The sequence below is a fragment of the Sminthopsis crassicaudata genome, chromosome 2 (genome assembly GCF_048593235.1).
Source record: "Sminthopsis crassicaudata isolate SCR6 chromosome 2, ASM4859323v1, whole genome shotgun sequence".
In the NCBI taxonomy this organism is placed as follows: Eukaryota; Metazoa; Chordata; class Mammalia; order Dasyuromorphia; family Dasyuridae; genus Sminthopsis; species Sminthopsis crassicaudata.
Genome location: NC_133618.1, coordinates 292,824,921 through 292,840,611, shown reverse-complemented (window position 1 = coordinate 292,840,611; position 15,691 = coordinate 292,824,921). Strand labels below are relative to the sequence as shown.

Here is a 15,691-nt window from a genome sequence, read left to right as displayed (position 1 = left end):
CCTTGTTCCCCATCCTCCAGTATCACAGTATATGCAAAGGCAGGGCCAACAAAAATATTGAACTGGGTTTTTTTTCCCTAATTTTTATAGAGCTGCCCCAAACATTCCCATTCTAGTTCATATTTTAAACAGCTTGCTTAGTACAGAAATTATTCTAAAGCCAGCAGAGCAGAGTTTGCTATTTTTATTCATTGGAAGGAATAGAGCTAGAAAGAGACAAAAATCTTACCCATTTTTGAAGTAAAGGACATGGGCTCTCTGTAGTCCTGTTTCTAGGAAAAAACCTAGTTCTTGATCATGGAGTGCAGGGCCAGGCTTAGGACTTCTATTCTGAATATTAGTAATAAGTACCTGAAGAGAAAGAAAATAAGTAAAGACATATTCCATAAGTCTACTTTCTTTCTATGCAAAATTTTTTGAAATCTAGTTCGAGATGAAAGTGTTTAAAATGTAATTCAAGATAAAAAAAAAAAAAAAAGTAAATGGACAGACCAGATAAAAGCAGCCCATCAGGAGTTGAAGTAGTTAGAAGGCTTTCCTAAGCCAGATACACAAACAAAACTCACTTTCATAATGTTAAGCCCAACAAGGTTGAGATAAAAGTGGGATTTGAGGTGAATGACAGAAGCAGAAGGGGAAATGATCTTAAGGAAGAGCACCTGAAGTAGAACAGCCCCATGGGAAAGAAAGACAGGGTCAAAGAAGTAGAAGTACCAACTGAAGGGCAGAAGCACGTCTTAGCCCCAAGACAGATAATTCTCAAGTAGGAAGGATGTATCACAGGCAGAATGATCCCCTTACAGAAACAATCAGATGGACTTCTCATAGAAACATAGCATGTCAGAGGAAGATTACAGATCCCATAACCCAATCCTTTTCTTTAAAAGTAAATATGGGGCGGCTAGATGGCTCAGTGGATAGAGCACCCTGAAGTCAGGAGGACCTGAGTTCAAATCTGGTCTCAGACACTTAAGACTTCCTAGCTGTGTGACCCTGCACAAGTCACTTAACCCCAACTGCCTAAGCAAAAAAAAAAAAAAAAAAAAAAAAAAAAAAAAAATAAATACATAGACCCAGAAAGCAGCAGCAAATGTGTCCATGCTCACAGGTAGAGAAAAACTGGGGAGAGGAGGGACAAAAAGAAGGAAGAAGCTAAGGATGTACCTTGGATTACCTCTTAATTGGAACAAAGTTTTTAAAAAATTTGAAACAAACTATAAATAAAGTGAAGAATCCCAACAAATAAATCATGGTAAATAAATGTTTTAATGAAATATTACTGCATTGTAAAGAATGATGAAAAATATGATTTCAAAGAATTCTAGGCAGTATGAACTGGAAATATGGGCAATATGAAGTGAAATAAGCATAACAAAGAAAAAATTTATACAAGAACAATCACATGATAAAGACAAGATATTTAAAGGATCTAAGAATTCTGATCAAATTTTTCTTGTGCAGCATGATAAATGTGGAATTATGTATAGAAACATGTTTAACCTGTATTAGATTACTTGCTATTTAGAAGAGAAAGTTTGGAACATAAAGTTTTGCAAGGGTGACTGTTTAAAACTATTTTTGCATATATTTTGAAAAATTAAAAGCTATTTTTTTAAGAGTTAAAGCTGAATTTTAGACAAGCCCCAACCTTCATTAGTGGCTACCCAATATTGAGATAAAGAGGAAAACTCCTGGAATGCTGAATAGACTTTACATGAGTAGTTGTTTCCATTTTAAAGCTGGATAACTATTTTACATTTCAATGTAGAAAAAAATGACCAAAAAAAAAAGAAAGATTCATATTTTTACATATCTACACAAGTGCACTTTTTATTACCTAACTTCTAAAAGTCAAATCCAATTTCAAGAAAACAATGAGTCGATCTAAGTGACTGAAATGAATTACAAGAAAACAGAATTCAGTTTTCCAATCTTCCTCTCATTGAGAAAAAGAGGTTCTTAATAAAAATCATACTATATTGTTAAAAAAAAAATTTTTTTTGATCAAAGCAATGACCAGTCATGTCTCCAGAGCAACCATGAAACATTTTACCCACTACCTGACAGAAGGGTGATGGACCCAGAAATATACAGTTTTTGGACACAACTACTGTGTGAATTTAATTTAAATGACTCCAGTCATTTGCACCAGAACTTAATTTTTGTTTTGTTTTGTTTTGTTTTCTCTGTTTGCTGGGAAGTTGAGGAGAGATAGAGGATTACAAACAATACCAGGAAAAAAGGGCCACTGAAACATCTTTTACTTCAAAGAAGAGAAGGAAATGCAGGAGTACAGATAACCAGGATGGTTTTAGAAGTAATGTGTAAAATTTATTATATATCTTTTTTTAAATTAATAATTATGAAAGAGAGATTCAAGAATCTCTATTTTGCATTATGTTTTGAGTATGGAAATGTTTCTTTTGTGCATTTAAGTTCAGAATAAAAAATTTTTAATTTAAAAACTATCAATATAGATGAGTAAAAGGATTTATCACTGTTCATGGCAGTAAGCAAATTGATTTAAATTTGTAAGCTAAAAGGTTCAAGATGCCTTTTAATATATAATGGAGAATTATATATTATATAACGGAGAAGTAACATCACAAGGCAAACATAATCAATTCTGAGAGCCATTCAAGGAAAGTAACCCTCAGCATTTCTCATTCACTGGCTGACATTTCCTTGTAGAAGAATCTATTGGAATTTTAACAAAAGAATTTCTGGACCAATCAGGAAAACATTTGTCCTAAAAACCAGAAGCAACATTCAAGAGGAAGAATATGAAGGAGTGAAGACACATTAAGCAAAAATATTATCTCAGATATTGTGCAAATAGTATCTCATTTGATCTTCACAGCAAGCTTGGAAAGTGGGTGCTATTAGAGGCAGACAAGAGTGATTTGCTCAGGGTCACAGAGTCAGTAAGTGCCGGAGGCCAGATAGGCACTAAGTTCTTCCTGACTTCAGGAATAGCTTTCTATTTAATGGACCACCTACCTGCCAAACTGAGAAACACACATATACAAATATCTCTTATCCTAAGTCTCTAAATATGTATTTAAGACAAGAATAGCATTTAATCCAATTGCATCAAAGATTTTTTTTAAGTAGGGAATCTCAAAGTTGAAAAGTACCCAAGCAGCATCTATTTAAGCTTTTATCTGAAATAAATATCTCATCTTCAAAAAGTGGGTTCAGTTGTGTCCAACTCTGGCATTTCCTTGGCAAAGATATTGAAGCATTTGCCATTTTCTTCCCTGCTCATTTTTCAGATGAGGAAACTGAAGCAAATAGGGCTAAGTGACTTCCCTGTAGTCACACAGGTATAAAATGTTTGAGACCAGATTAAACTCAGGAAGGAGCCTTTCTGACTCCAGGGCACTGTCCATTGTATCCCCTAGCTACCCTATAGTAGACAGTTATCCAGTCTCTATTTGAATACCTCTATTAAGAAAGAACTCACTTTTTGGAGACAAGTAATGGAGCTTTCCAAAATTCCCATTATTGATCAAATCCAAAATATAACAGATATCCTGAAGTCTTAAAAACAGGCAGCTAAATGTTATAGAAGGTGCCCTGGACTTTGAACCAAAATTTCTGGTTTTAAGCCCCAGCTCTGCTAATAACATGACTTATGAGTGGTGTGATTGTAAGCAAATCACTTAACTTTCTCAGCCTCTTCATCTACAAAATGTGAATTTACAATACTTGTATTACCTAATATTTTTGTGAGAAAAAAAAGTTTAGATCATAAAGCCCCATCAATAAGGGAATAGCTGACAAAGTATGATATACAAATATAATGGGATATTTACTATACTGTGAGAAATGATGAAAGAGATGGATATAGTGAAACCTGAGATCATTTTTACAAATTAATGCAGAGTAAAGTGAGCAAAATTAGAAAACAATTTATTCACTGACTACAACACTCTATAACTCTATAAAACTAAAGAACTCTGATCAAAAAGGACTACAAAGGACCAAAGGTTAAGAATGTTACATAGCTCCTGAGAGAGAGGTAATGGATTCAAAGTAACGACAAAACCAATATATTTTGCTTGACTGTGTTTTCTGTTTTTTTTTTTTTTTTAATTATAATGAGTAGGGAAAAGTTTAGTAGGAAGAAAATTGTCATAGTAGTGGCAAGAAAGAGAGGTGGGGAGAAGAAGAGAGAGAGAAAGGGAGAAAAAAAGAAAGGGGAAAAGGATATAAGAGCGAAAGAGAAGAAAGGAAAAAGGAAGGAAGAAAAGAAAAATTGTATGCTTTGGTCTTTATTCAGATGCCATCAGTTCTTTTCTTCACACTCTAATCTTCATACACACTAAAACACCAAGATGATAAATGGGCCTTCAATGGTCACTCAGTCCTTTGAGACCTTTTTATATAATCTCTTGATTCTGAACTCAGATTACAAGGTGACCTTACATGTAAAACAACTTCTAAATTCTCCAGTATATTTTACCATAAGGCACAAGTTTTTTCCCCCGAGATCTGTGAATTTATAGTTTGTCTTTTAATTTATAGTTTATATTTTAATATAGCTGGTTCACTTGGCATTACCCTGTCTTCTGTGCTTCTAGTCATGCTACCTGACCCTTACCAGAGAAGTGACAATCTCTCAGGGTTTCATTTGTTTCATCTAAAGACACCTGATTGTTGGACTAAAGGGAAGAAAAATTCTTAAGAGAGGGGAAGAAGAGTATGCTGTACATGCTATTAGTGCACTTGCTTGTTTTGATGTTTTGATAACTAAACTTAAATATAATCAATTTCCTTTATAACCCTATATATTTAATTGTTTGCAAAGAAAAAACACCATTCTGAAAAAGAATTGGCTATTATACATTGTCAAAGGGAACCATTACACACACACACACACAAAAAAAAAAAAAAAAAAAAAGGTTAAGAACTTCTGTTCTGAGATAAATGTCAAATGGACACATAATAAGTATCAAATAGAGGGAAGATCTTCAGATCAGTTACCTATTGGGAACTCTTTTTCCTGGATACTGCAATAATTTGTACCTGCTGTTTATTCTCCAGACAAGAGACACCAAAAATATTACAAATAAATATTAACTTCCCCCCACACCCAAAATAGAGAGTAAAAAAAAAAAAAAAAAAAAAACTATGAGCAGAAATCAAAACTTCTATATATCTGGTTCAAATCATGCTGAAGAAAGTCATAACTGACTTATTAACTGATATTCATAGAAGACAAAGACAGGATGATGTCATCTGCTAAAAGCAAGATCCATGAGAAGATATGTAAATTTTAAATCATCTTTATTAATAGAAATATACAAGCAGAAATTTCTTTCAGAAGTGACAACTATTTACTTTTGACATAATGTCACTTCTGAGCATATATTAATCAAAGTCATAAATATGTCATAATAAATTCTGTACTACCTAATCTACCTAATTTGATTTATTAGATTTAATAGTAGAGAAAAATGCAGCATTTATTTAAAGAAATCTTTTCTTCTCTTTAAGAGATCACTTCTAAATATCTAAATATCTAAATAACCAGACTAATACAAACTTTCATATCAGGACTCTTAAAAACAACTTGCATTAATGTCAACACAGTCCAATGAAGTCAAGCTTTATTTTTGCCTTTCTCTCCCCAGTACCTACCTCGTAATTTTTAATCCATAGCAGATACTGGTTATATGCTTGCAGTATTAAGTTGAAATAATTAGGTTATTCCCCTTATATAAATGAAGACCCTGATGCATTGAGAATGACAATAAAAGTCACACTTTAAAAACTGTAAATCAAGAACAATCCTCATTCTTCCAAGGGAACTTCTGACTTTCATAAAACTTAAGTTTTGTGATTTATCTGATGCATTCTGTACCTGCTCCTTCTCAGAATCATGTTTTTATTTTTATTATCATTTTATTTTTATTTACATATATAGATAGATAGACAGACAGACAGATAGATAGATAGGCTGGGGTTAAGTGACTTGCCCAGGGTCACACGGCTAATAAGTGTTAAGTGTCTGAGACCAAATATGAACTCGGGTCCTCCTGAATTCAAGGCTGTGCCACCTAGCTGCCCCCCAGAATCATGTTTTTAAAGAAAACTCATTATACTGAAAAACAATTTTAAAAAGACAAGTTCACAGACCCATGAAGAACCCCTGTACTTAGACAACACTACAATTTTGCAGATGAGAGGAATGAAGATCTAAGAGATTAAGTGATTTCCAAATGTCACACAGCTACTAACAAGCTGAATCACAACCAATATCAAGGCCTTATTCTGATTTTATGTCCAGCACTATTTCCATAGGTACCCATGTCATTGTTTTACAGGTAGAAGAATAAAGGACAGAACAGTAAAATACAGTTAATAATACATTAATAAATACATTAATACATTAATAATACATTAATAAATGTTTGCTTAGATTCTCCTCCTCTTTAACCTGAGCATAGAAAGTTCATGCCAAATGGACAAATCATTTTCACTCACCCTTTCAATCTCCTGGAGGTAAAGGAGAGCAATGTCCCCTGCCTTCTCATAGCAGGTAATGATATCTTGCTCCCGATCTACATGAAGATTACTAGCAGACGAGGAAATTGGCAACTTCTCTAAACAAAGACCTGAAATGAAGAAAGTCACAAAATTGAATCAAGATGTTGTCTATGAAAGACTTATCAGTAATGATGTCCCAGACAGTAGGAAAACTCAGGGTCCCTTGTCTCATGAGCAGTCAGAGGAAGAGCTCTCTTACTGAAGATCCCACCTAAGTAAGGTTTGGTGAAAGGAAAACAAGAAACAAGCTTTGTTTTATTTTTTGTTGTTGTTGATGTTGTTTTTTAAAGGAGAAAAATTTCACAAACTGTATAGAGAAAGTATCTTAATAAGCCACATTTCCATGTGGTGAAATCAACACCTTCAAAAAACAGATTGATAACTGTATGAATGGATTAATTTATGAAGATACCACTCAGATATAAGAATAAGAAAAGAGCAGTGTATTGCAAATAAAACAGAAATGACCACAACTCTAAATGCTTAAAAATATTGTCTAGATAAATCCCAAAATATTTCAGATATATAAAACAGAACTCAAAAGAATTACCACCAGAAGGATAACTCTAACATCTCAAATCTTCAATTACTCAATCAATCACTAAGCATTTATTAAGATCTCCTTATGCAACAAATGCTGTCATTTTTAAATTCTGGAGCTATAAAAAACAAAGTGAATTCTTCTAGACCCGAGGACTTATAACATACCTAGCGAAAACAACATTTATATACATACATCCAAAATACATACAAATGTTAATAAATATATAATCTACACAAATTAACTGATGAGTCAACAAATGGATAGAAAATCATTTTTAACTCAATGAATTTAGAATTCTTCACCTGAAACATGGAATAATATGCCTTGACTAACTTCCCCATTAGGTTATTATGGAGAAAATGGTTCATAAATAATAATGCATTATTACTAGTTTTATATATGAACTTTACTTTTATGACAAAGAGATAAGGAAACAAGCTAATTTGGGCAGTTCAGTTAAGAACAATTTAAGTATAACAAAAAATGAGCAATAATTTTGTCCAATCTCTTTGCTGTCTAATAGTTCAATAACGGTATTTTAAACTATTTATGCCAATTCTAAAAGCAAAAAACTAAGAGATTCATAAGAGTACCAGATGCAGAAGGAAATGATCTTAGTTATTAACTACTATTATTAAAAGGCTATTAAAGTAGCCAGATGAACTTGGATTTCATCAAGAAATTATGTAGTATTTGAACATGCCCATTTTTTTTTTTTAATAAAGAAGTTGTCACCTTGAACACTGCCATCATACCCAACAAACTTTTTGGCCAAAGATTTTTTTTAGGGTACTAAAGTCCTATACAATGATTAACGTCCAAAATGAATATCCTGAAGAAATTCATGCAAAACATGATGTGTCTTTTGAAATGTCAGAGATATGACATGCATGAACAATAATTTAATAAATTAATGTTATCTACACCTGGAATCTTTGGGGACAATCAGCTGCTGCGGTACGATTAAAAGAATGTTAAAACTTTCAATCTGGAGTCAGAACATATCAATTCAATATCTCAGTTGTGAAACTTAATGGGCCAGATTTTCTGGAGTGGGAAGCTTCTTTAATGGTGGAATATATGTCATTTTGAGATAGTTGTGCAATCCTTGTTTTTTATATTAAATTTTAAAACTTTTGACCAAACAAAATTAATGCAACCAAGATTAGAAGGAAAAGAAAAAGCTGGGAAACAATCTTTACAGCAAATGTCTTTGTTTTAGGCCTCATTTCTCAAATATATATCCAACTGAGTCAAATTTATAAGAATATAAGTCATTCTCCAGAATGTTTGGATCAGTTCACAATTCTACTAAAAATGCATTAGTGTTCCAATTTTCCCACATCCTCTCCAACATTTATCACTTTCCTTTTTTTCTCATATTGGCCAACCTGAGCCATAGGAGGTGGTATTTCAGCATTGTTTTAATTTACATTTTTCTAATCAAAAGCAATTTAGAACACTTTTTCATATGATTACATATAGTTCTGATTCCTCTATTTGAAAATTGCCAGTTCATATTTTTTGACCATTTATCAATTGGGAAATGGCCCAGCACATAACAGTAAAATCTGCTGACTTGATTTTCTCTTGATTCAACTGTATGAATTTACAAACTATGTAATTTCTTGTGAGTCTCAATTTCCTCATCTGTTAAATCCATACAATCCTTGCCAAGACTACTCCCCAAAGTATTTGTTACAAGGATCAAACACACTAATTATGTGGAAGTGCTGTAATTTTTAAAGTGCTATATTCAAACATAATGTATAAGGATTACTACAATCATCAATCCCTTGGATTTACTGGTAGAAGGGGCAGCTGGGTCGCTCAGTGGATAGAGCACCAGAGTACAAATTTGACCTCAGACACTTAACACTTCCTGGGCAAGTGACTTAACCCCAGCCTCAGGGGGGGGAAAAAAAAAAAAAAAAAAAAAAAAAATATATATATATATATATATATATATATATATATATATATATATATATATATATATACATATACATATATTTACTGGTAGACTCAGAATAAAAGCAGAGACCTAATTTACTAGGCTCTGCCCCAGAGAATTTTCATTTCAGATTAACAAGGAAGTCACAAGCTCTCTCCTGACCAAATCTCTACATTTTCAAATGCTGAGGATCAATACTGTCAGGGAGGCAAAGTTATTCCAACTAATTCCACTAAAATCTAATAGACTCCTTATCAGACTGAAGGACTGACTATAATCAACAATATCCTCAGCTAAGAAAAAGACAATTAAAAATCATAAAGTGGGAAGTGGTAATTAAGTGCCATCAAGAAAACCCTTAGGAATATGTCTTTTATTTTTTTATACTAATTAATCCTTTGTATCAACTGCCTCCTTACTAATACAGTTTTAAGTGAGTGAAGCTAGTAGCAGTTTGATCTTATGTTATCTTAACTAAGGTTCTCTTATGATCAACAAAGATAAATAATCATTTTTGTCTCCGAATTCCTATGCCTATCCTAGCATCTAACAAATAATAGACTTAACAAATTACCTGTTGATTAACTGATAAGGAGACTGTAAGAGAGCATCTAGCTATCTTTCATGAATTCAAGTTAGCAAGTGCTTCATTCCAACTCCTGAAAAAACTGGAATAAACAAGGTCTGTAGGCCTTAAAAAGATCATCAGGAACAGCAGTGGCCACAACATAAAACAGGGTGAATGTCCTGATGTCCTGCAAGCTGCTGAAGCCCAAGGATCATGACCACTGTTCGGCTCTCTGTGCTCACCCTCTTCTCAGCTCCTGGCAGCATAGCTTCTGACATGATCCCCAACCTAGAGATGATCTGGCCAAGGCCAACAGTGACTGCCACGGCTTTTTCTCTATCCTTCCCTTGATTCTGCCGCATTTTGGCACACTTGACCTTTACAAACACTCTCCCCTCCCTGGATTTCTGTGGAACCGCTCCCCTTATACCTATCTGGCTGGTCTTTCTCAGGCTCCTTTGCAGATCATCACTCACTATACACCTCCCTAAAAATGGGTGTGTCACCATCAGCCCAAGAATTCTACTACCATCTCTATGCAATCTATTACAAAGTCACCATCTCTACAATTATTTGGTTTTGATCCTATATATACTTTTAGCTTAGCCTAACTAAATGGACAATAAAGTCCATAAATTTGTCACTGTGTGAGATAGGACTTCATTCTATTAAAACTTAGTTCTTAGTCCCAACATTCTAAAGCCCATTCTAAAGAATATTTAACCTAATAAAACACATCCTGACTTGAAGGACCTCCAACAAATCCTTCCTAACTTCCTAAGGAACTCTGCTTTATTTTATCCTATAATGCAGCTTCTCTTTCAATGATTATTGTTTTTGGCTCATTCTCCCCCCAAAAGACCATAAGCTGAATGAGGTTTCCTAAACTTTTTATCTTCTCCCAGGACCAAGCACTTTCTCTACAGCAAACATCAGAGCTTCATATTTATTTTCAAAAGAAACTTAAAGAATTAAAAGCCTAACTTTGGACTTCTTAAAAACACAGTATTCAAATCTCTCCTATCCCTCAACCCACATTTTAAATCATATTGTCATCATTGGTTTTTTCAATCTTTATTATGTCATTTGCAGGGATTTTTGGCAAAGAAAATAAAATGCTTTGCTATTTCCATCTCCAGATCATTTTACAGAAGACGAAACTGAGGCAAACAGACTTATGTGAGTAGTCCAGGGTCACACAGCTAGGAAGTGTCTAAGGCCAGGTTTGAACTCAGGAACAGAAGTCTTCCTGACTCTAGAATCTTCTTGACTCTAGACCTGGCATTCTATCCACTGTGCTGTCCAAATGATATTGAATGTCATGTAAAATGTCTCTATTCTTTGAAATTTCTACACTACACATATCTGAGTGCTCTTCAGATCCTCCCAGGACTACTGTGGTTACTGATGCCACAGATTTCTTACTGAAATCAAGTTGTCCACCTAACTAAAGGGCCTCTAAGTGCTAAAACAGGATTAATTCAAATCTCTTCTACTATCTACTGCTCAATTCTTCTGAGTATCTGCTTCTCTTTAAATAGAATCAAAGGAAAGCCAATCACTTAACTCATCAAAACCAGTCTAAATGTGAATGTGGGTCAGTGGCAATAAAACTCCTCTTTCTCTTCTTACAGCATCTAAATATAAACAGGAAGCCTGAGTTGCAACCTGAGAGGGGAGGCCATATGCAATATGGTATCTAGCATCTCACTATTCACAGAATCTAAAAGCTGAAAGGAAGAGACTATGGCATAGAGATTTGGAGTCATAATGCATAGATTCAAGTGTTAATTCCAGTTACCATGTCACTTTGGACAAATACCTTTCTTAGCTCCTCTAAGCAATAGTTTCTTCCTGGGAAAAATGGGGTGATCCATCTTAAATCTATGATGCTTAGAGATAACCTCATTTAGAGTCAATCACAGAGGTTTTTAATCATCCACAAAGTCTTTATGGTTCAGCCTCACCACATCCAGCTCTCTTTAAGACAATTCTCAGTAGGAAAGAGTGAAGTCAGAAATAAAACCCTCTCTCCTATTCAGGATCTTTGCTCTAAATGTTTCTCTCCATCCTCCATAGGACTTTGTCAAGATACTACTCCTTACCCCAAATGATTGCAAGACTTTTAGGGGAAATAAGAAGTTGTTCCTCTTCACAAAAAGGGAAGGAAATCTAATGTCAATCTGAATCCTTCATTTTACAGGTGAGAAAACAAAAGTCAAATGTATGAATCTTGGATCTGATGGGAATTTTCTATTTCTTACATGAAACCCAAAATAGATGGCCTTAGAAGTCCCTTCCAACTTTTTTAAGAGTCTATGATTCTGTGCAGAGGCCAAGGAACTGTGTGGTTTACTTTCTTAATATCCTTATGGAATACATTTCCTTTGATATGATTAAATAAATCTCTTTTTGTTAACTGTTAAAAAAAAAAAAAAAGAGTCTATGATTCTGGAACAAGGAAGAGTAGATGATCTTTCAATTCTGAAAAACTCTGGAAGGAAGTGACTTGCTCAAGTGACAGTGGAAGAAATGAGACTAAATCTAAATCACCTGGTTAAGTTAATACTCTTTCTACCATATCACATTGAGATTTGAAATAGAAACCCCAATAAACTAAGAAATGGCTCTGCCAGAGAGCAATAATTGGAGCTATTTCACCTTTTATTTCCTTGTCTTTCTACCATAGGCATATTCCAAGAAGGACAAAATTAATTTTGCTAGAAACCCTGAGATACTATGCTAAAGGCCATGAATGCCATAATAGGCATTTTTGTCTATAGACAAAACATCTTACAGTTTACAAAGTGATTCCCTAGACTAAATGGCCTTTAAAAGTCCTTCCACACCAATATAATCCCATAATCATCTGGTCTAACTTGTGCATGTAATATTATTCCCATTCTACAGATTAGAAACTGAAGCTCAGAGATGAACCAGCTTCCCAGGTTATGCAGCTAGCAAGTGATGAGCGTCAGCATTCAAACCCAATTCTCCAGACTCCAACTATAGTTTTCTTTTCATTATGTTCATTTTCTTTACTTCTACTGAATTTCATTGGCCCCAGAAATGATTTGTGTGAAGACTGACTTAACATATTAAAAGCCCTTAATTCCTGTGAGAATCTCTTAAAATGTTGTCATAGAGAATAAATAAATTAGAGCATCAGTAAAAGGTTCAAAACAATGGTCTCTATAACAGCCAGTAAGTGGCAAAGAACTCCTAAAAGTGAATCCCCATAAGCAATATTAATGTTAAGTGAAATGCACAATTCTCTGATTTTCCTATCTCTACCCTGGTATTTTTCCCATAGGAGATCCACTAATTTAAAGTTAATAAGGAAGACAAGTTATTCACCTTTTCTGCTCTGTACCTTGAACTTTAGGTAAATCAGATAATTAGCTTAATTCCATTAAATGAAAATAATTATTCATCCAAGGAACGCCAATGGTTCTCAGCAGAATGCTAAGGAGATCCCCAAAGTAACCTCTTTTAGAGGCTGGTGGGCCAGGAAAGTCAAATAAAACAGGGTACAGGAAGAATAGTATTTGGCAGAGGAGTTCATGCCCCTCCAGAGGCATCACTAAGCTGGACCCCAGAGTCCACTGCAATTCCATCAACTCAGTGACCTTCATAGACTAATGTTAAACTTCAAATTGTAACAAAGCCAAGAGGATTTCTGGATCATGGGCAGTGCTTAGTACAAGTTCTGCAAAGGACAGGCACCCAATAAAAGCCCTGACTGATTAAAAAACAGACTCACACTGACCCCTGGTGATAATTAACATATCTGCAATCAAAGGTGTGGACCAAAATTTGATCTATGCATAGATAATATGTAGTCATTATATAATGGAAGAAAACATAAGGAAAATGTCAGAAGATGCTGATAATGCTGCAAGGATTACTTTGGTTCTATTCTTCAATTATATTTGGTCTTCTTCAAGGATTAAAGCTCTCATAGGTCTTGTAGACTTCTTTGGAACCTGATTTTTTGTGTTTTTCTTTAACCACCAAAACATACACACACACACACACACACACACACACACACACACACACACACACACACACACATACACACACACCCTTTCCTGTGGTTTGAACCTGTAGACTTTTTTTTTTTTTTTAATACTAGTTAAAGGAAAAAGGGATAACCTCCAACAATGTCTTCAGAGACTCTACCTTAGTGAATGGAGGAAGCATGGTGCAAAGGACAAGACCATTATCTTAGATTAAAATGACCATAATTCAAATGTAAAAACTTCTTAAAGAAGTCTGAGAACCTCATTTCTAAATATGAAAAATAAAATTTTATGTTTAAAAAAAAACCCTTCTATATCAAGACAGCTCTGTGCTTTTTACTTCTGAAATAGTCTTTTTCCTAAACTTAGATATTCTCTATCATTCCTAAAATATCAAGACCAAACGAAGAGGGAGGGGAATGTGTAATAGACGGGAGACAAGGAAATAGAAAACAGATTTGATTTTATAGTTATGGAATCCAAGTATGATTATTGACAATTAAAATAATACTTCTTTAATATGAATATGAATATAAAATGTAATTCTAGCTCATCTTTTATCTATCATGTTGCTCTAGTGCCTTTTACAAAATTTAAAACAGAACTGAAAATAAAATTGATTTTTTAAAAATTATTTTGTCTTCTCAATGGGGTGGAGGACAAGAAGGAGGAAAAGAATTTGGAACTCAAAATTTTTAAAAACGAATGTTAAAAATTTTTACATGCATTTGGAAAAACATTTTTTTTAAAAAAAGCATATTCTTTTACCTTTCCCAGAGGAGACCCCTGTATATGTCATGTTATGGGGAAAAAGAAAAGGGCAAAAACAGAATAGGCATGAATAGAGTCTGTAGTAATAAGATAAGGCTATTTCTTGGAGCTAGTCAATGTAATAGTTCGAGGTCATGGATTCAAATCAGTTAGCCTTACATAAGGAAAATCTCTTCTCTACAGCCACAGAGAGTACCCACATGAGTTGATAAGGGCATAGGAAGTCCAACCCTGCATTGATGTTTTTGCCATGAATGTTTAGCCTTTATGAGCTAATTAGCTTATGTGTATTAAGGCAAAGTCCAGCCAGACCTCAAGCTCTACATCTTCCAACAATTACAATGTTCAAAGACCAGGAAGCATATATCTAGGGATTGAAGGCAACTTTGCTTTCTCAACTAAAAAATATCCTAGAACCCATGGAAAACAAGTAGAACCAGGATATGTAACTGATGAAACAGTATCGAATCAATGATCCCCAGAAAGGTCACATCAATTGATCCTATATTTCACAACCTCTTTTTTGCCTGAGAAATTTTTACATAACCCCTAGTACATAAAATAGGTGTACAAATCAAAAATTTATTATCAATGCTGATGTTGAGTAAAGTGAGCAGAATCAGGAGAACACTGTACATAGTAATGACCAACTACGATAGACTTAGCTCTTCCCAGCAATACAGTGGTCCAACATAATTACAATAGCATTGGTATAGAAAATGCTATCCATATCCAGAGAAAGAACGATGGAGACTAAATAAAGATTGAAGCACATTATGTCCACTTAAAAAAAATTTTTTGTTTTTTTCTTTTCATGATTTTCCTTTTTTTCTCCTGATTTTTCTTGCATAGCATGACTAATACAGAAATGTTTAACATGATTTTATATGCCTAACCTGCATCAGACCACTTGCTGCCTTGGAGGAATGTGGAGGGAGAAGGGACAAAAATTGGCACTCAAAAATCTTATAAAAATGAGTGTTGAAAACTATCCTACATATAATTTGAAAAAGTACAATAAAATGTTATCAAGCAAGAGGGGAAGAACGGAAGGGAGAAGGAAGAGGAGAATGCTGTGCTGGGGCGGCTAGGTGGCACACTGGAGAAAGCAACCTGTCCTGAACTCGATACTTCCTAGCTACGCAGCAAGTCTAGACAAATCATTTAATCCTGACTGCCTAAACACACACACATGCGTGCGCGCGCGCACACACACACACACACACACACACACACACACACACACACCTGTAGGCATCATATTTGACACCACT

General features: G+C 34.3%; 1 protein-coding gene across 1 annotated transcript in view; it reads right to left on the bottom strand.

Annotated features, from left to right (window-relative positions):
• Window positions 1-15,691, bottom strand: part of TTC7B (tetratricopeptide repeat domain 7B) — a 314,975-nt gene that overhangs the window by 241,568 nt on the left and 57,716 nt on the right. The window contains 2 exon segments of the mRNA XM_074289731.1: window positions 230-351; window positions 6,493-6,623. Coding sequence (XP_074145832.1) covers window positions 230-351; window positions 6,493-6,623 — 253 coding nt within the window.